This window comes from Phyllostomus discolor, chromosome 4 (assembly GCF_004126475.2).
Source record: "Phyllostomus discolor isolate MPI-MPIP mPhyDis1 chromosome 4, mPhyDis1.pri.v3, whole genome shotgun sequence".
Classification (NCBI taxonomy): Eukaryota; Metazoa; Chordata; class Mammalia; order Chiroptera; family Phyllostomidae; genus Phyllostomus; species Phyllostomus discolor.
The window spans coordinates 137,619,234-137,640,574 of record NC_040906.2 but is presented as its reverse complement, the minus strand read 5'-3'; the positions used below and the strand labels follow the sequence as shown (position 1 = coordinate 137,640,574).

General features: G+C 33.3%; 1 protein-coding gene across 28 annotated transcripts in view; it reads right to left on the bottom strand.

Moving 5' to 3' along the window:
- Positions 1–21,341, bottom strand: part of RIMS1 (regulating synaptic membrane exocytosis 1) — a 420,732-nt gene that overhangs the window by 207,863 nt on the left and 191,528 nt on the right. For 27 of the 28 annotated variants that reach the window (XM_036024349.1, XM_036024352.1, XM_036024323.1 and 24 more), the window contains one exon: positions 19,358–19,369. The exons of the other annotated variant lie outside the window; for it this stretch is intronic. In XM_036024349.1, coding sequence (XP_035880242.1) covers positions 19,358–19,369 — 12 coding nt within the window. The remainder of the gene's footprint in view (positions 1–19,357; positions 19,370–21,341) is intronic. 28 annotated transcript variants of the gene reach the window in all.

The following is a 21,341-nucleotide window of genomic DNA, read 5'->3' as shown; positions in this document are numbered from 1 at the left end:
GGGCAGGGGAGGGCCCTGACTTGGGTCTTTCCCTGGTAACAGAAGGTAAACTATCTGAATAGTTTTTATGTCTGAAATATGTTAATTTTGTACTCACAGCTTAGTTAATATAAATTTCCATATTCAGAATTTTTTGTTTCAGAATGTTGGCGGTACTGTTTGCTCAATTAACTAACACTATGCCAATAAGTCAGATGACAATTCCATTGTATGCAAACTTCATTCCAATTCATCCCAATGTATGCAAACTGTTTCCTTTTTCCTGAATCCTTTCAGATTTTTATATTTATATTTAGAGTGATAAAATTTCACCAAGGGGTGTCTTTGTGTAAGTCTTTTTCAATAATTTAGATTACTACCTGATATATATCCTTTCAACCTCAAGATCCAAGTCTCCCAAGAATTTAGTCATTATTTTCTATATTTATGTTTTGTAGTTTCTTTTCTCTGATCTTCTAGAGCTCCCATTAATTGTAATTAGATTTTCTTGATTAACTATCTATGACTAACTCTTCTAACATACTTTCTATTTATCTTCTGTTCATTCAGCAAAATAGTGTCTGTTTATCTCACAGATCCCTGGTTTGGTCCTGAACTCGGTCTGCTCTCTTCATCTGTTCTATTAACTTTTGAAAACAATTTTTACAAATGTGTTTTATTTCCTATTCATTTTATCTACTTATAGCCTTTTTCATAGCAAAGTGTTCATATTTAATATATTGAAATCTCTCTTTGAGTTTTATCAAATCTCATTTAATTATCTTCATTCATTCATTGACCTGTCGAATTTCTTCTGCCATTCTGCAGGTCAAGAGACTATTTCCTTAGGTCCCCATCTTCTAAACAGGACAGTTTACTATGCATTCAGTGTAAGTCGGTGAGTGCATGGATTAGCTGGCTTTGTTTCCAGTGCTTGAGCACACAACACAGGGGGAGAGTGATAGTGACCACCTACTCCTACCAAACACACACACACACACATTTCTTAATTTTTACTATGGAAACAAAGTTGACTGTTTTCAGATGGTGGAAGACTCTTGTGAATTTCCCTCAGATATAGGTACTTTGCTTCTTCTCTTTTCCTATCCATGTCAAGTTTCTATACCAAGTTGCTTCAGGCTCTGATTGCTTCTTAAGCTCTGACACCTATACTAAGGACCTTTTTCAAATAGGTAATTAAATTTCTTAGAGTACAGTCCTCAATTGTATGAGTGTTAGCCTGGAACTTAGCCACCTGTGCTGCTGCCTTGTCTCCTTAAGTGCACATGTGTAGCAGTAGAACCGAGGGTGAGGTGAGTTCAGCTGTCCTTTATATGATTTTCTTGACTAAATGGATTGGTAACTTCCCCAAACATATAAATATGTTTATATTTATAGTGGCTATCAATGTGCATAATTTAATCTCTAGCTTTTATTTTGGCAGCAATTTTTCTATTGCTTGTGTTTTGGGCTGGCATATTGTTTGCTTTTATTAAGTTTTTTAGGCTTTCTACCTTCAAAGAGTATCTAAAATGTTATGGTCTACCCTGGCTGGCATAGCTCAGTGGATTGAATGTGGGCTGCGAACCAAAGTGTCGCAGGTTCGAGTCCCAGTCAGGGTACATGCCTGGGTTGCAGGCCATGACCCCCAGCAACTGCACATTGATGTTTCTCTCTCTCTCTCTATCTCCCTCCCTTCCCTCTCTAAAAATACATAAATAAAATCTTTAAAAAAATGTTATGGTCTGCTAATCACACCTCTTCTTACATTGTAGCTCTGGTCTCAATTTGTTTGTACTTTATTTTTTCTCTTATTTAAAGAAAATTTGGGTAGCTCAGGAGGTGTCTATATGTGTGTTCTTTCCAGTATTTTGATCTAGTGTGCTGCATTACACACTTATTGTTATAATAACAAAAACTTTACTTCAGCTAAATAAACTGACACCAAATGTCATGTTTGTGAAAGCCTTTCTTGATATCCCCAAGTTGAATTAATCACTCCTTTTCTTACTCCTCTTTTAAATTGCTAAAAACATCCACATCATTTATGACCCTTATTAGCATTCATTTATCTATCTATTAAGTGTGTTGTCTTTGAGATTAGGGACAACGTTAGTATTTTTTTTTTGCTTTTTCAAACCAAATTATTGAAGTCTAAGTGATCCAAATGTGAGAGTAAAATACAAAATAACTAGATAAGACTATTATTTTTTAGGAATTTATAATGCACATCATGTTAAGCATGTTGTTATCCCAAAAATACCAACACTAGAAAACACACCACTTGATGAATGAGGAACTGAGTCTCAGTACAATTAAGTAAATTATCCTAAGTCACAACATTCATGAGTGGAGAAGGCAGCTTTTAATTCTGCTATACTTCTAAGCTCAGGCTCTTAACTGTATTTTTATGGATAATAATATCAATATTAAATTTAAAGATCTCAAGTTCCCAATGAAAAATCAATCTATATAAGCTAATGTTCTAAGTAATTACAGAGAGCTATGTGCAATACTGGTAATGTGGAACAAATTAATATGGATAACTTATGTATATATATGTATATATACATATCACAAGAAAAATTCAAAATATTAAAGTATATACTTGTTTTTCTCAATTTCTGTGATTCTGTTTCTGTTCTAGTTCTTTGCTTAGTTTTAGTTTTTGTTTTTTAGGTTCAATTGCTGATAATTATGAATTTGTTGTCATTCATAGTTTTGATCGTCTGTTTCTTAGATAAGTCCCTTTAACATTTCATATAATAAGGGCTTGGTGATGATGAACTCCTTTAACTTTACCTTATCTGGGAAGCACTTTATCGGCCCTTCCATTCTAAATGGTGGCTTTGCTGGATAGAGTAATCTTGGATGTAGGTTCTGGCCTTTCATGACTTCAAATACTTCTTTCCAGCCCCTTCTTACCTGTGAGGTTTCTTTTGAGAAATCAGCAGATATCCTTATGGAGATCACATGGAGGGTTATCAGTGGGGATCGGAAGGGAAGAATGGGGCGAAAGGGTACAGAGAACAAGAAGCATAATAGGTAGGCACAAAATAGACAGGGGAGGTTAAGAACAGTAGAGGAGGTGGAGAAGCCAAAGAACTTATATATACAAGTCATGGGCATGAACTAAGTGGGGGATGCTGGAGGGTGGGGGTATACAGGTGGAGAGGGAGAAAGGGAAGAAAAGAATTGGGACAACTGTAATAGCATAATCAATAAAATCTACTTAAAAATAACAAAAAATAAAGTATATATTTGTTTTTCTGTGTGAAGGTGAGGCTTAAAAATTAACCTACAAAGTGCAACTATAAACAACAAGAACCATAATTAGTAAACTACTGATACATTAAACTACCAGATTTATTTTGTTTTTGTTAATTTCATATTAATTTTTGCTGTATAAGATAAAAATCTTTCCAAAATATGTAACACATTTACCATATTGGCAGATTAATAAGTGTAATCACTACAGTTACTATTTTTGAAGGCCTGCCATAAAACACTACATGTATATTATTGATAATTGTTATACTAACCCAGAAAAAAGATATTACTAACTCCAATTTACAAATGGGAAAACTGAGGCACTGGGAGTTCAGATAGTCCACCTGAGGCTATCACTGACTCCGTATCATGCCCCCTCAACTATCTCCCATGTCCTTGGAGGATCAGAAGAGAGGCATGGATCTCCACTACACTAGGTATCCTGCTAGGGAACTTGCCCACCTGTTTTATTTACTCCATCTAGAAAGGTGGTTGCTACTGCCTCACAGATGAGAAAACTTAGTTTCAGGAGCTGAATGTCATGTAAAGCCAGTAAGTAGAGGAGCTTGGATTCAAAATTACTCTGACTTCAAATTCCACATTCATTCCCTCCTAGAGCTGTCACTGTAAGAAGCAGATGTATTTGCTTGTGCTGCAGCCAATGGGAATTGTAAATACAGAAGTCCGATTGAGATGTACAGCCAAGTTGGACTATGCATATCATAGATCCTGCCTGTTATATTTTTCAGTTCTTTTGTCTGTTTTGCTAGTTTTGACTGTCTGCTGAAGACGCCAGATACTTCTCACTAGAGAAGCTCCTAACCCGTAGTAGGGTCTTTATTTTTCTTCTAATTCAATTTTACAAACTTGAAGATGAATAATAAAATCTAGTTATGAGCTATGAATAAACTAAGAGCATGCTAGGCTCTCTTACAAGTTACTAGTATGGATTTAATTGTTTGGACATGGTTAAATTACTTAGGAAATTCCACACTGCCTGCTTTCTGGTTCTTGCCTACTTTTCAGAAGTTGATAGTTGAATCCTGGCTGAATAGGATGTTACCATATTACTAAACCACACTCTGTGTTTAGGATATAATATGACAGTATGCAACAAGGATCAGTCCTGCTCAAAGTGTGGTCTGTGGATATGCATCACCAAAATATTATTAGAAATGCAGATTTCAAGGCACCATCCCAAACCACTACATGAAAATTTCTGGAGGTGGGGCCTAGAAATCAGCATGACCTTGAGTAATTGTGCTATGACTCAGTTTTTCCTTCTGTCACATGGAGATAATAATAAAGTGGTCTAAATGATGAAATGAAATGTCCAGATGTATAACACACACACACACACACACATCAGAGAACACTGATTGCAACAATATTAGTGATTGACAAACATTAGCTTCAGAAACGACTGCCCCATAATGGGTGATATTTTCAAATTATATACTTTGCTCTCATTATGATATTACTGCTATCACTAATGGGAATTTGGTCACATTTAGGCCATCTTCCTACTTGATCTTCATAGAGACACCAAGCCACTTTCCACTCTGCTCAGCAGAAGAGGATTCCAACCTACCTTGATTTTCTGAGAATTTGAAGGTTGATGAACTTCTTGCTAATCACAATATGTATTATCAACAGATATTGGGGATAGGTCTCTCTCCACTAAAAGAGAGCAACAGAGTAAAAAAGATACATTTAGAAGACATTGGTAACTAGTCAATGCCTGAGAAACCAAATTTCATTTTTAGAACACCCTCTCCTTTATAAATGCATGCTTTCTAAACCATCAAATTTCTTAAAAAATAACAATGTGGAAATTTTCATACTTGGGGGAGTTCCTCAAAGTTATTTTTAACATTTTTTCAATTTTCTTATTTTGAAAGGAATGTCTGGTCTTCTTTTTATCTATTAATATGGGTTTGTAAATATTCTTTTCCAGTACCTAAGTGTACTTTCCTCAAGAAATATCAACATTTAAATCCTTTGTCCTTTCATACAACTTCCCAAATAGTCTATAGTACAGAATTTTACCATTACAAGATACATGGTATAAGATGTGTTCCAAAATTTGTTTGAAACAGTGTATTATTTGTGAAAGAATAAAAAGCAAACAAAATAATAAAAGTACTAAGATAAAAATGCACAGTAACAGGGTCATGTTGATGCTGCTGTAAAAGAACATAGTGGATCAGACTGCACAAAATCCCCAAACACGTGTCTCTAAGGAGATTAACCATTATTATGCCCTGCTTCCACAATCAGGCTCTACCTTGATACTTTACTTAAAAAAATGAATGTGGATGGAATATACAGAATTTATGCTTACCTTTGCAGTAGCACTGATAAAATATTGACTGAGAAATAATCAAATCTAACAGCAAAGGAATGAATATATAAATAAAGTAAAATACTTTTCTCTGGAAAATACAACTGGTGTACAAAATAATAATACTAGAAAAAAGTAACTGGATATGGCATACACTACATAAAGTAAATGTCATTCAAGCATATTAAATAATAAGTTTCTGAACTAATTACCAAGCCAGAGAGTTTTGGATAACACAATAATCAGCACGTGCAAAGGAAAAAAAATTGTTCAAACACAGGGTGTCACGTGATCATCATCCTGACACGGTCATTTCTTACACCCAGTGACAGGTAGATACCTTTCACTATTGAACGTGGAATTCATTGGCCATTTTGAACACAGATTGACATGCTACTGAGGTAGTTATGGAATACTGTAATACTTCACAGAGAGTATCTTATAAGGACAGATCAACATAAATCATTCTTTAGCCACATATGTACTTGCCACAGGTGAGTTTAACTTAAAGGTCACTTTAGAGCAAGAAGGGCAAATATCAGCAAGGGCTGCGAACCAAAGTGTCGCAGGTTCGATTCCCAGTCAGGGTACATGCCTGGGTTGCAGGCCATGACCCCCAGAAACCACACATTGATGTTTCTCTCTCTATCTCCCTCCCTTCCCTCTCTAAAAATGAATAAATATAATCTTAAAAAAATAAAAAAAGAAAGTGTCCTGCTAACATTAAAAAAAAAAAAGAAGGGCAAATATCCATAGGCTCCTGGAGCTTAGACAGGTGAACAGAAAATATGAAAGCAATTTGGAGAAATTTCAAACATGGAGGAAGACATCTGTAAAATTTTCAATGGTAGTAATGAAAATGGGAGTGATGTATGCTAAGGTACAGACTCTAATGAGTTAATTTAATGTCATGAAATGATCAGAAATTATTACATGCATTGTGGGAATATCAAAGAGAGAACATTATACTCACAAAGGAAATAAGACTTCAATAACATATAAAGTACCAAGGCTACAGAAGAAAGGAATATACTTACACACACACAAAATTTTACAATGAATATAATCTGGTCAGTTGGTTTACCTGCAAAAATATTAAGGAATAAGATTAATATAGTGGTGTGGTAGAAAAATAATTTATTAAAGTATTAATCTGTGATTTTTTGCCCCCGGAATCTATAGCCATATTCAAGTCAGGCTAACTATTTTTCTATCTCCTTGTCTGAAGTTTTTTTTTTTTTTAGGTAAAGAAGGACACTGTAGATTGTATGAGCAGAATCCTGGAAGATTCCCCAGTCTCGAAGAGGCTGGAGGTTGGTATCCTGGGGACAGCAGAGACCCATGCAAGGATGCCTGGTAATGACCCAGAAATGTAGCAAAACCCACATTTTTTTGCCTGCAGGAAGGCTGTGTAAGGGCAAATATAAGTTTTAAATAAATAAATAAAAAGAGGCTTAATTCTTCCAGTTGAAAGTAAGGGAAGACACTCCTCCATCTTATTTTATTAGAGCATTTACTTTGGAAAATTTGTAAGTTCTTTCTCTGTTTGAAATGTATGTAAATATTTTTAAAAGATTAATTAGCCTCTTGCTGCTTTAAGACCTGGAGACACCTTTCCCAAGGACATGCAGCCATCACTTTGAAATGCAACCATCAAGGAAAACAGCATCCTTCTCTCAGTTTCTGCAGGAAGGTAGGAGACTAACCTCTTCAGGTGCTTCCTCCAAGTTACAAAACTACCTCCTGTCATAAAGTATGAGAAGTTCATTTTACCTTTAAATAAAGCCAATTAGCTAACACTGATGATCACCCCATTTACCAGATGAATTTAGGATGAACTGTGGGTGGCAAATGGTGCCATAAAGTCCTCCTACTTGAGGACTAGTTACTGTTTATCTTGAGGACTCAAGTTCTATCTTCCTGGCTATATAAAGGGTGAGATTTCTTTCTGTCCTAAAGATCTCTTAGTGAGTTGCCTATAATGCACATTGCATTCTGGTTTAATGTTTATTCAGTAATACAACTGTTTTCTTTCTCATCTACCTTTTGTGGAGAGGTGTTCTGGGTTGAGAGGAGATTTTGTTTTATTTTATTTGCCTAAAAGCTGGACCAGAGTCACAGAGCATCTGCTTCATCGAAGACTGCCATGCTCCAAGTGTGGGATGGCATAACCCAACAGCCTCTGTGGTTGCTGATGTGGACTTGAAAACTGGAAAAGCCTTTAAAACGCCTTGGTAGTGTGTACATAAGGAACGCCTCTGGGAGTCAAGGAGGTGTTGGGAGGTGTTAGGAGGATAAGCCTCTCTGATTACTCAGCCTAAACTTCCTGCTGACCTCACAAAATGAAATCTCATAGGACTGAGTTGATGAAAGTAAATTAAGATGATTCAAGTGATTTTATGTACTCACCACACAGTTAATGCTGCTAAATGTGAAAAACATAACACAGTTCAGCAGAATATTTGCCCGTGACACAAATTCAAGGGAAAGAAAATCTTCACAGTGTGTATCATTATCGGCCTGTAGCACGAAAGAATGCAGATCATAGTCGGGGAAGTGATATTGAAGCTCGTAAATTAAAAGTGACCCAATGCTTTTCTTTCTTTTTGTTAACAAGAGGCAAATATAAAGAGTTAACATCAATAATACCCTCACTGAGCACCAAAACATGGGGAAAGCATTCCTGGTAGTGGGGTGTGAATGTGCCCAGACATCTGAGTTCTGACAGAAGGAAAGTTAGACAATGAAAATACAAAGAAGCTCTGAAAAGGAATTTTGGATCTTCAGTCTGAAAATTAGGCAAGTTAGAAAAGCAATCAGGATCATGTTTTTAATAAATAGCAGAGTGCTGATTTTAGTAAGATGCTCTATATGGATAAAACTTTGTACTGAAGTAAAATAAGGGAATCTAATTATACATACTTTGAATATTTTCAATTATTGAAAAGCAACTCATACCTAAAAGAAAAAAGTGAATTTATCATTTGTGGCTTTAAAATACATACTCTGTAACTATAAAGGGACTATGCTAAATGCACTCAGAATGCTTTCTCATCCTTTTTAACTTGCAATATCACGATTTATCAATAATTTTAGAGTAAAAACTAGAGGTATGCATTATAATGAGTACATTATAAAAATTAGGCTTCTTTCAATTTGATGTTAAAAATATAGATATCTTACTTCTTATAATAAAAAGTTTATATATTTTGATGATTAGATATCAAGAGTTTTCATTTATTAAATGTTAACCATACAGTTAGTTTTAGAATTTACACACCATGCTTCTTAGGATAATTTCTATGAATAAAAAGGACTTTCAGTTGAATTGTATACTCAAGAATCCATGATTTAATAAAAATAAACATAGATACTTACATGTGCACATATATACATACATATAAGTTATTTCAGTAGTTTACATAATGTATTATATCTTAGAAAATTATATATTATACATTAATGTTATATATTGTTATGTATTTGTATAATATATAGCTTATTAGTGATTGTCAGATATTTGCTAAATCACTGATATGTAATCATCTTATTTAATGTTCATAAACCAGTGAAAAATATATTATCTCCCACACAAAATACTCACATTTAGAGATATAGTAGATAAAACTTAAGATACAGTGAAACTAATTCCTTTTGTTCCACTCAGGGAGGATTAGTAGTGCTGATCACAAGATCGTACTAGAGCTCTGGCTAGCAGCCACAGCCCATGGACCAAACCCTGCCTGCCACCTTGGTTTGAATGGCTCAGGAGCTGAGAACAACAATTTTAATGGTGACAGGAAAGTCAACAGAACACATTTGCTGTATATTGTGTACAGTTTCAGTAGCCATAGGTAAAGTTATATTGCACCACAGCCATGTACATACATTTACATAAGTTTGTGCAGTTGTGACAGAGACCTAAAGGCCCACAAAGCCTAAAATACTTATTATCTGGGCCTTTACAGAAAAAGTTGCCAATCCTTATTGAGTGGAAAAATTCTGAAAATTAAATAGTTATCTAAAATGTAATTATATAGAGAGGTTTTGAAACAGTAAATGAGGTAGTTACAAATTCTTGGAAATGCATTCTGTGTCACATCAGTGTGAACAGAACATCAAAAAGCTGTCTTCTATCTACTTCCAGTTACCCTGGGTTCTGACAGTGACCCCTAGATCCGATGATTCTCATTCATCTGCCTTTTCTGATACCTCAACCTACAACCAGAATTACAGATACTGATGTGCAACTCCTCTTCCAACACCTGCAATGGCATATCTTAATGACTACTGTTAGTAACCTAACAAGGATCCTTGAAGCCTAAACTAAGCAGTAAGGAGCTTTGTCTTGAGTACTGCCCATTTTCTCTGTGTAGGACTTGAAGCAGAGGCAGTTTGAGGCAGTTTGAGTCAGTTTCCGGACCTTAGAAGATGGGTTGGATTTGGTACTAAACCCAGACTCCCTAGTATTCACTCTAGTGCTCACCATTTCCACTTGCCTCAATGGTCTTAGTAATGTAACAGCAAATCACATTAAGTAGAAATAGAAAAAAAACTTGTACAGTTCCTAAGCAAAAACATACTGCAATTATTTATTTACATTCTGTCATTAAGAATTACTGCTGCTGCCATATTCTCTAGTTTTAAATATGTTTAAGCATGACATTTTAATTTCTATCACAATGGGAAGTTAAATTTTTGTTAAATAATATAAGTTTAAGGCTTTCTGTGAATGCAAACAAAAATCAGGTGAAAAAGAAAGCACCTTAATACAAGCAATTAAAGATATGAATGATCTTCCAACTGCAGTGATTGAAAGTTATTTGCATTTGTATATTACAAATTAAATGGCTATAACCATACAGTTGAATAAGGAATAGATTACATATTTGCTATAGTCAACTATTTAAGTAGAAGAATTAACTACACAGTTTTAGCTTTCTGAGATAAAATTAGAAAGAAATAACCTTTGCAAAAAGAATTAAAAGCCATAAAACATGCAGTAACTTTTAGAGAATACTACATTAGACTACATTATATTTTTACTCGAATATTTTTCTAATGCATTAAACAAAAATCTAAGTGGGAAAGACAGACCTACAAAGTACTGAAAAGTCTGTATAAAGACAATCTCAAATGTTTGTAACAAATATAATCACTCTGTAAATCCAACTTGTCTTCTATTTTAATTGGCTTATATATGATGGCAAAAATACAATGCATTATGTATTTGGGTCATATATTTCTAAAAATAAGCTCCTCATTATAAAAGAGTGCATTGAAAGAACAAATAAAATCAGTCTCTAATAATATCATACTTTGTCAATAACATGTTAACTATTTTATGTGTGACTAAAAACACCCAGTGCCTGCAAGTATTTGACTTTCAACCACACTGTGTGCCTATCAAAAAGACAAATTGAGGTAATTCATTCCATTAAATAATAAAGAACCAATCAAGACGTGTATTAATCTTACATTACACATTTATGAAATGTAAACTAGATTGCTTACAAATCCTAAATGAATGCTCCAGAACATTAAAATCTAGCTGCTCCCATTCTTTATGAATGCACCACACCATTCACTACTGAGGCTGGTTCATATCTGGGCTTATTAAGCAGAATAGCTTTTGGGAAGCCTCCTTTAATTCTTCTCAGCTTAAGAATCTTCCAGAGTCTTGTATGAGTAAGAGAGGGACCAAATACTTCTCTCATACCATGTAGTCTGAACCGAGTGGAAAAGACAAAGCCAGAGGTCACTGGTTCAAAGAGACAACTCCATAGAAAAACTAAATGCAGTTTTAATAGTTTTATTTTAGAAAAGAGATACGCTAAAATGCAAAATTGTATTTTAGAGTTTCAAACATGGGAACTTCAAAAAGGCTTAATCCAGGAATAAAAAGTACAGAGAGGTGCCCTTTATTCATGCATTCAAAGTTCACAGAGTGCTGACTTTATTTGCCATATTGTGATAAATGTTGAGCAAAACAGCAAGAGAAATAAAATATAGTCGATTTCATACAAGTAATCCAAGCAAAACAAATGAATTAAAATATGTATAGAAATAAAATGTGAGATTTAATATTCTTTAAAAATTATTATAAAGAGTAGAGACTGTTTATAATCTGAGAATTTATCTTGGAAATAAATAATTAATCACCTGATCTTATTTTAAATGCAACAATCTCTGAGGCAGGTACTCTGGATTTTCAATTACATCCTGTTAACATTTTAATGTACAGAAAATCTTTAAACTTCTCTGGCCATACTTTTAATCTCTACCAATAAAGAATTTCTCCTGTAATACATATAATAATTTGCAGTGTGGATATAATTCCATGAAATAATGCAACTGGAAATTACTTTAAAAAACATTTAAAAAGTGCTAAACTAATTAAAAATAAATTGTAAAAGTATTTTTGGGTTCATCTGTACTTACTAAATTATGCCAAGTCAAATTCTAACGCCTTCATTTTCTCTGTCACAATACGTTACTTCACCAATGAGAAAGTTGCAGTTCAGTAATGAGTTCACATAATCCAAAGACTGTTCTTTTCAAAATAATGTTCAGATGCATTAGAAAGCAATTACTTCAGATGTTCATTTGATGTCTGATATAGTAATATTCCATTAAATATTCCCATTATTAAAAACACACTACATATTACATTATTTTGTGTCTGTTTATGTGTATCAAGGAAAAGAGTAAAATGATCAAAAATGTCTTGCAGAAAGTATTTATTTATCTGGCACTAACCACTAATTTGAAATTATCATGCTCAAAGAATAAAGTTATGATGACAAGATCTCATCAAATAAAAAGAATAAAGAAGAACAAATTATTTTAAAAATAAAATGATTCTGGAATTAAAAAATACAAAAACCAAAATGAAAAATTCCCTAGAGAAGTTCAGTACATTTGAGCTGGCAGAATAAAAAAATTCAGTGAACAGAAAGATAGATGAGTAATGACTGTGTAATCTGATGAAAAGAGAATAAAAGATGAAGAAAATAAACAGAGCCTAAGAGAAATCTGGGCCACTAAAATATGTGTAATAGGAGTTGCCATAATGAGGAGAGAGAAAAAAAGATGAAGAAAACTTTCTAAGCAATAAGTGCCAGAAACTTCCCAAATTAGATGAAAAACATTACATACCCAGAAAACTCCATGAACCTAACAGGAACACATTGACGTCCACACCCAGACATATACATGCCAGAGTGAATGTTGAAAGCTACAGGCAAATAGAAACTCTTGAAAGCAGCAATAGGAAATAAACTCATCACATACAAGAGAATCTTAATAAAACTAATAGGTAACATAAAAAACAATGGATGTCAGAAGTTGTGGTATAATATATTCAAAGTGCTAAAAGAAGGGAAAAAACACTGTCAGATATGAATCTTATATCCAGCAAAACTATCCTCCAAAAATGAGGGTAAAATAATGACATTCCAAAATAAACAAAAGCTGACAGAATTCATTTCCAGAAGATTCATCTTGAAGAAATATCAAATGAAGTTCTTAAGACTGAAAATAACACTAGATAGTAGTATTAATTCAGATGTAATAAACAAGGAACTTTGGTAAAGGTAATTATATAGGTAATTATAACAGTATAATTTCATATTTCATCTCCTTTATTGTGTTAATGATTTAAAAACTGTATAAAATAAAATTAATAGTATTGTTAGGCCTGTAACACATAGAAAGCAAATATATTTGACAAAACAATAGGATAAAGAAGGTGTGTGCAGGTAATTTGTATCAGAATAAGGAAATGACACCAGATGGTAACTTGAAATGAGGAAAACCAAAAATTGTAAATAAAAACATTAATATAACAGACCTTATAAATATATATGTGTTCTTATTTCTTTTCTTGTTTTCTTTTAAAAGCATAAAATTATACAAAGTAATATTCATAACAATGCATTGCTGAATGTGTAGCATATACAGACTTAAAACATGTAACAAAATCTGAATCATAAAGGTGCCAGAAGGAGAAGAGGAAGAGAAGAGGAAGAACAAGAAACTGAAAACTTATTTGAAAAAAATAATGAAGGAGAACTTCCCTAATCTGGCAAAGGAAATAGACATGCAAGTCCAGGAAGCTCAGAGAGTCCCAAAGAAGTTGGACCCAAGGAGGAACACATAAAGACACATCATAATTACATTACCCAAGATTAAAGATAAGGAGAGAATCATAAGAGCAATATGAGAAAAGGAGAGAGTTACCTACAAAGGAATTCCCATAAAACTATCAACTGATTTCTCAAAAGAAACCTTACAAGCAAAGGGGCTGGAAAGAAGTATTCAAAGTCATGAAAGGCAAGGGCCTATGTCCAAAATTACTCTATCCAGCAAAGCTATCATTTAGAAGGAAAGGCAGATAAAGTGCTTCCCAGATAAGGTCAAGTTAAAGGAGTTCATCATCACCAAGCCCTTATTAAATGAAATGTTAAAGGGACTTATCTAAGAAAAAGAAGATCAAAACTATGAACAGGAAAATGACAACAAACTCATAACTATCAACAACTGAACCTAAAAACAAAAATAAAAATAAAGTAAGCAAAGAACTAGAACAGGAACAGAATCACAGAAATGGAGATCACATGGAGGGTTATCAGTGGGGAGGGGAGGAGGGAAAATGGGGGAAAAGGTACAGGGAATAAGAAGCATAACTGGTAGGTACAAAATAGGGGGATGTTAAGAATAGTATCAGAAATGAATAGTATAGGAGAAGCCAATGAACTTATATGTACAACCCATGGACATGAACTAAGGTTGATGGAATAGTGGAGGGGGGAGAGTGTAAAGGGATAAAGGGGAGAAAAAATGGGACAACTGTAATAGCATAATCAATAAAAAACACTAAAAATAAAAATAAATAATAGCACAAAAAGAGGTAATAAAGCTCTCTAGAGTTATCATTTATATGTTTCACTGGAATCAAGGTAGTATAAATGTAAAATAGATTCTGGTAATTTAAGATGTGTACTGGAAACCCTAGAACCACTAAAAAAAAATCAAAACAACAGTAATAAAAATCCCTGAAATAATTAAAATATGACTAGAAAATATTAGTTAATGTAAAAAGAAGAGTAGAAGAAGAAGAGGAATAAAAAATGAGATATAAAGAACCAATATAAAATAGGGGACATAAATACAATCATATTAAAAATAACATCAAATATAAATGGATAAATATAAATCCAATCAACAGGTAAAGATGTCAGGCTGGGTTTGTTTTTTTAATATCTGAGTGTCTACATGAGATACACTTTAGATTCAAGATAAAAATAGGATGAAACCAAACGGATGAAAAAGGATATACCATGTAAATACAACTGTAAGAGAACTGGGGTAGCTATGCTAATATCAGACAACACAGCTTTTGCTCGTGGCTAATAATATTTTCCTCACTAGTGGCAACAGTAAGAAGAGATATTTAGTAACGAAATCTGTTGGATGGCAGACTCCAGAGATATATTTAAGTTGGGTAGCAGAAGACAGAAAAGCTGGTTGTTAGTCTTTATGTGTGTCTGTTTGCATGCTACTAAAAGCTCATCACTCGAGGAAATGTCCCATGCATCACTGCAAGAACATCCTTTTAAAGTCTGGGCTCGAGTCTCTGTGTTAATTTGGGACGTATGGCTGAGTGGCAAACCAAAGCTGCAAGTTCTCTCTGCACGTATAAAAAACAGTCTTTTCAATTGGCAATAAAAAAAAAAAACCCTCTTATTTTATGTACACCATAGGGATAGCTAGTCTTGACAGATATTAGATTCCAAGTAAAACTAAATTTAACAAAGCTGCTGTTCTGATTGATTTAAGTAGATTAATAAGAACTTACATAATTCTAACATAAGGAAAATATAAAACTCCCAGAGGAGAAAGAAACTGAACTTCTAATACTTTGAATATGCTTGCCTATTAAGAAAAATCTATTCCCAAGAAGTCGCTGACTTATAAGCATTTTTATGCAAGAACCTAAATCCTTACAATCACAGGGAATACTTGGAAATATACTTTGGCTTAAAATCAGCTCTGTGAAAAGCACAGTGAGATGTCATTTTATTTCACATGAAACTTGATGGCTTTGGGAAAATGCAGACGCATTGACAAGAATGTGGAGAAATCAGAACTCTCAAATGTTGCTGTGCAGCTGCTTGGGAAAACATTTCATCAGTTCGTCAAAATGTTAGTTATAGAGTTATTATATTATCCTTAAAACCCATTCCTGTGTATATAAAAGAGGCACTCACAGAAAAACAGGGAATTTGACCATGGTTTCATCTTTTGAATTGTGAAAGCTTCCTTATACCAGAAGAGGCTAATTTTTCTACACCCTGCCACAACTCCCTTAGTGCTACTCTGCATCTGCAGTTAACATTGGTTTGTGAAACTGTAATTTCCAGAAACAGATTTTTCAAGTGTATTAACAATGGTTTGGGTGTGGAGGCAAAAGCAGGACTATATGCTTCCTAATAATTATTGAATATTAGCAAACACTTCCATAACAGTAATATTAAATGCAACAGATGAAAACCTTATGTCCTTGAAACACAGTGTAGCAAATTCCTCAGACAGATTTGGAATAAAATTTACAACTTTCTGAATTACCTAATATAAAAGTTTTTACAACTTGACATTTTACTCCCCACTGTGACAAGCACAATAGAGTGAGAAGACACCTTGAGGAAGCTAAACTATTAAATAGCTTACAGAAAGTTCTCCCCTTGACCCATCCTAACATTTCCTTATTGATATTTTATCTATGTTTATCAACTTTCCCACTTAGATCTATATTATATTGTTGGGAAGACTCTCAATAGAACATTTTTTGTGGAGAAATCCATTCTCAAAGCGTCTAGAATTAAAAGAACATGAAAGTGGGTCCAGGCAAACATTTACAGTTGCTTTTCTCAAAAGAACAGAGGTTGGAAATTATGATTGCATGCTTCATCATGCCCTGGACTAAATATGGGTAACTGTGAGAGGACTTTTCATAACAATAAATATTTAATGCAATCATGCAAATCATTTTTATAAATGGTTATGAGTCTATTGACTTGCTTGTCTTTAACACTAGCAAGAGATAAAAATAACCATTTTTTGGTATTTAAGGGCAAAGTCCATTAGAATGAAATTTTTTATGCTGTTAGGAATCAATCATACCATAGATAACACCTTATGATAAGTCCAGTCACAAACTCAACACTGTCTCATCTCACCCAACCCTTATCTTTTATGAGCTTTTTGTACAAAAACATACTTGCTTCATCAGCATGTCAGTAAGCATAATTTCTAAATAGAAATACCAATTAAAATCCATGAGGAACCAGCTTGAAAAAAATCATGAGTCATTAGTTATTATATTGATATAAACAAGTATTTTTCACATGTTTAAAGGTAGATATGTGCAGTTTTCACATTTTTGAAAGAATAAACATTTAGGTAGGGCTCTATTTTTCAGAGTACTGTTGACATTTATTACAAATAATTTATAAAATCTGACACTTTTTTGTGAAAATAGAGATTAACTAGAAATGTAGCAAGTTCATTTTTAGTTGCTGTAGTCACAAATCAATTGCCCCCAAAATACTGATGATAATCAGTAGAGAGTGAATTTGGAAGATTCCATTCAGCTGGTTTACAAACAGTGAAGTGTTAATATTATCAAAGGCATTATCTAAATTCAACACTCTGCCACCAAAAAGAGAGTAAAACAGAGACAAAAGCAATTTAAACTGGCTGTAGAGAATTCTGCAGTATTCCTATATTAGGCATAGGGGAAGTCTTTTGATGAGGTAAATATTCATCAATTTACCTGTGAGAGAATGCACTTGTATAAAATATTCTGTTATAAGCTATTACATATGTCAAATGCAAAGTGACTCTTTATGATAGCCACTTTCTTTATAAGCAAGTACATAATCTTCCAAGATATTATAAGATTTAAATTAAGAAAAGGCTGGCTTTAAAATAAAATACTGCCAGGATGCAAAAATATGTGATCAATAATAGTAATTAATAGTAATTACTTAATAATAATAAAGTCTTTTGGACTTAATAGGAGGAATATTTATGTTAGTCATGCTAGATTTTCACATCATATACACTAGTATTTTAGTCACATTTATTCACTGATTTAAGACTAAGAATTCGTTAGTAGTATTTTGATTAAAAAAGAGATTGCTTTTAGCAAAGTTTCATTCACCCTTATTCTGTTCCCTTTTCACTTATACCAGCACATACACACACACACCTGTAAATTATAATTTCTCTTACAAGAACTGGCTTCAGTTTCCTTGGATAAGAAAGGCAATTCATTGAACAACCTCAATGGGCTAAAATGTTTTTAATGAAATCATGACATATGACAAAGTACTTAAAAATAAATGGTTGATATATGCATTCTAATCAAGAAGAGAAAATAATTGAAAGTGATTGTATTTTGAGGTCTTTCCACCCTATTCTTAGCCTGAGAACCAAAGTCCACCTGATTCTCACTGCACTGCCCATAATCATATTCAGCACAAATAACCTACCATTATAGGAAGTGCTGTGGAAGGGACAATGGTCCAGTTTGCCCCATGGGAGTGGCTGAAGTCCTAACACCAGTGTTATTATTCACCTACATTTATTCTTTAAAAGAATTGAAAGTTATCTACTTTTAAAGTAGGCTTATCCAAAGTAACAACATTCATCACACCAAAGGTTGTGACATTCTAGTTACATTTTTCTAATACAGTATATTTTACACTAAAATAATAGTCCTCAAAATGACCTCACATACCACTAATGGTAAAGGTAAACACATTTACTGAAAATCAACTACCCTATATAATTTAAACCTGATTTCTTTTTCATAGAAAAAATGAATATATACTAGCATCAAGTTTAAAAACACAATGTTCAGTTGAATGTCATGCATGCTACTTATGCACTGCAGGACATCATTTAAACCTTAAAACAGTTGAACAAAGGCAGCTAAGTTGATATATTGGACCAAAAATACTCACTGTCTCAGTCTCATCCTGGGATATCAATGAGCTATAGAGAAATTGTAGTTTACACCAAATGTAAGTGTATAATGTGCACAAAGCAGACAGGCTGAGTGAGGCTCCACTTGGATCCTATCTTCCTGAGGGCAGTCGCTGTGGTTTCCATAGCTGGTAAGAGTTAAAAGTGACCTTTCACTCCCTGAGGGTATGATTTCCATGCATGAGTGAGAAGGATATAATCTGGTTTAATATGACAACTCTGCTACTTGTGTTCTATATAAACATCTTTTTTTTTGAGCTCTTGATTTAATTACTTCCATTCTCTTCACTAAATCAGTGCATTATACTCCTTCTACAGAAAAGTTTTAAATTACCAGCTCATGACCCTGAGTTCTGAGACAGGTAGAGGGACTCTGCCTTTCTAACTTTATTGTTCCCAACAGCAGATGGAATCATCATCAAAGCTCAGAGAGTTAAGAGGACATATAAGCTCATAATGATTTAAATTATATTAAAATATCACCATTCCCATGAGCTGAAACTACCTAGACTTTACCTACTTATATAAAACTCTGTAATGTTTCTAGATGTTCATTTTATAATTTTTTCCCATGAGAACTGGGAGTGAGCTCTTCTTAGCATATACTTTCTTTGTGAAATATACTGATTAACAATACTAGGTGAAACATTCACTTAATAAAGTTCACAACATTATATAACAAATGATAGAAAAGAAATCATGGATTCTAACCACTTTGTCCTCCTTTGGGAAAGCATCCAAGGAAGCAGAGTAAAGAGAGAGGAAAAAAAGGAAGAGAAAAACAAAAACAAGGCATATATTAATAAATAGATTATTAAGAAAAACAATTATATGTCACTCTAAAGGGTTAAAACACAAGTACACTGAAAAGTAAATGTTTGCTCTTCCCCCAAGTATAATTGTTCAATCTTTCATTACAAAGGTACATGTATGAATCCTGCTATATGTTTGAGACAAAAGTCAGGTACTATAATTTTTAAAATTTTTAGAATTTGGATTATTAAATGTGCACTTCAGTCATTCTCCATTTAGAAAACTTAATTCGCTGCCATATTCAGTCTACCTATTATTTAAAGATACATTAAAATGCCTATAACTTGTATAAATAATTTTATCAAACTACTATTAAAATATTTATCATTACATACTGAAAAAATCTAAGAATGGGAAATGTTTATAATACATAAAAGTGAAAAAATACTTTAATCTTTAACCATAAATTATTTCACAAGCAATATTTATTGGTAATATACATTTCAACATTTAACTGTCTTACAAAGAAAACCTTTTACATTGCTTTGTCTTATGTTCAAGATTAAATATTTCAAGTTGTGTTTTATTGTACATTGTTCTTTTGAATATTTTTTCCAAAATTGGATTGGGTTTAGCTAAAATAGATAAACTACGTTTGGACAGGGTGTCTGCTCCAAAGCATTACCTCCTAGCTCAATTTCCTTTAAACATCTCTCCTTTTGAAAACTTGAGTTTGACCCTAATAATTTTTATTTTTAAAATTTTTTAAATATTTTATTTATTTAATTCTAGAGAGAGGGTAAGCGGGGAGCAAAAGAGGAAGAGAAACATCCATGGGTGGTTGCCTCTCACACACCCCCCACTGGGGACCTGAACTGGCCTGCAACCCAGGCATGTGCCCTGACTGGGAATCGAATAGGCGACCCTTTGGTTCTCATGCCAGTCCTCAATCCACTGAGCCATGCCAGCCAGGGCTGACCCTAACAATTTTAATATATCAATGATTAACTATTTCTCTTAATTTGCCTCAGACTTATAATGGGAAGTTAAAACACATTCAACTGCCATGGTCACTCAGCCAGCCTTAACATTCAGCCAATTTGCACCCTAGAATATTATTCCCAGGTCTCATCTGTGAGAATTCATTTCAAACAGTATGTTTAAGAATACTAAATAAGAGAAAATTGTCAAATAGTTCTTGTGAACTTTTTATGTACCAGAAAATATCTAAACCCAAGGTTATCTAGAAAGGCTTTAAGGGAGCATACAAGGATTAATTAAAACTAACAACAGTTAGAAAGAAAAAAAGAAAACATATGTGGCCATGAGAATATAACCTAAAAATGCATTTCATAAAGGACTAATTTTAATTACTTAATTGAATTCTCATAACAACACACAGAGTAAGTATCACTATCCAGTTCCATAGATAAAGAAGCTATTGTTTAGAGAATATAATTATCTTTCCAAGGCCACAAAGATAATAGTTGGCTCACCTTAAAGTATAATAATATATCTGTTTTACTGAATGTCTTAATTCCACTGAAAAAGACTTTAGAATAACCTACTTACAACTCAAATACACTAATAATATGATGTTGATTGAGACATTTGTTTTAATTTTAATTGTGATTTTCCAAATTAGGAAGATATCAAGAGTGCTTAAGCACTCTTATTATTTTTAAATATGACTTTGAATTAAGTTAATGTCTATACATGATTAGAGAATATGTGAAATTCTTTAAACAATGAGAATTATTTAAACATATGATAATCTCAACTTCTATATTACATTGCAGACCTATATCAAAGATAACTCACACAGACATCCCTATAAATAATCCCACTGTACTAACACTGGGAATAAATACTGCACAACATTAACATGTATTCTAAACTAAGTATTTATTGAAATTAATCTCGTATGTCACAGATTATAATA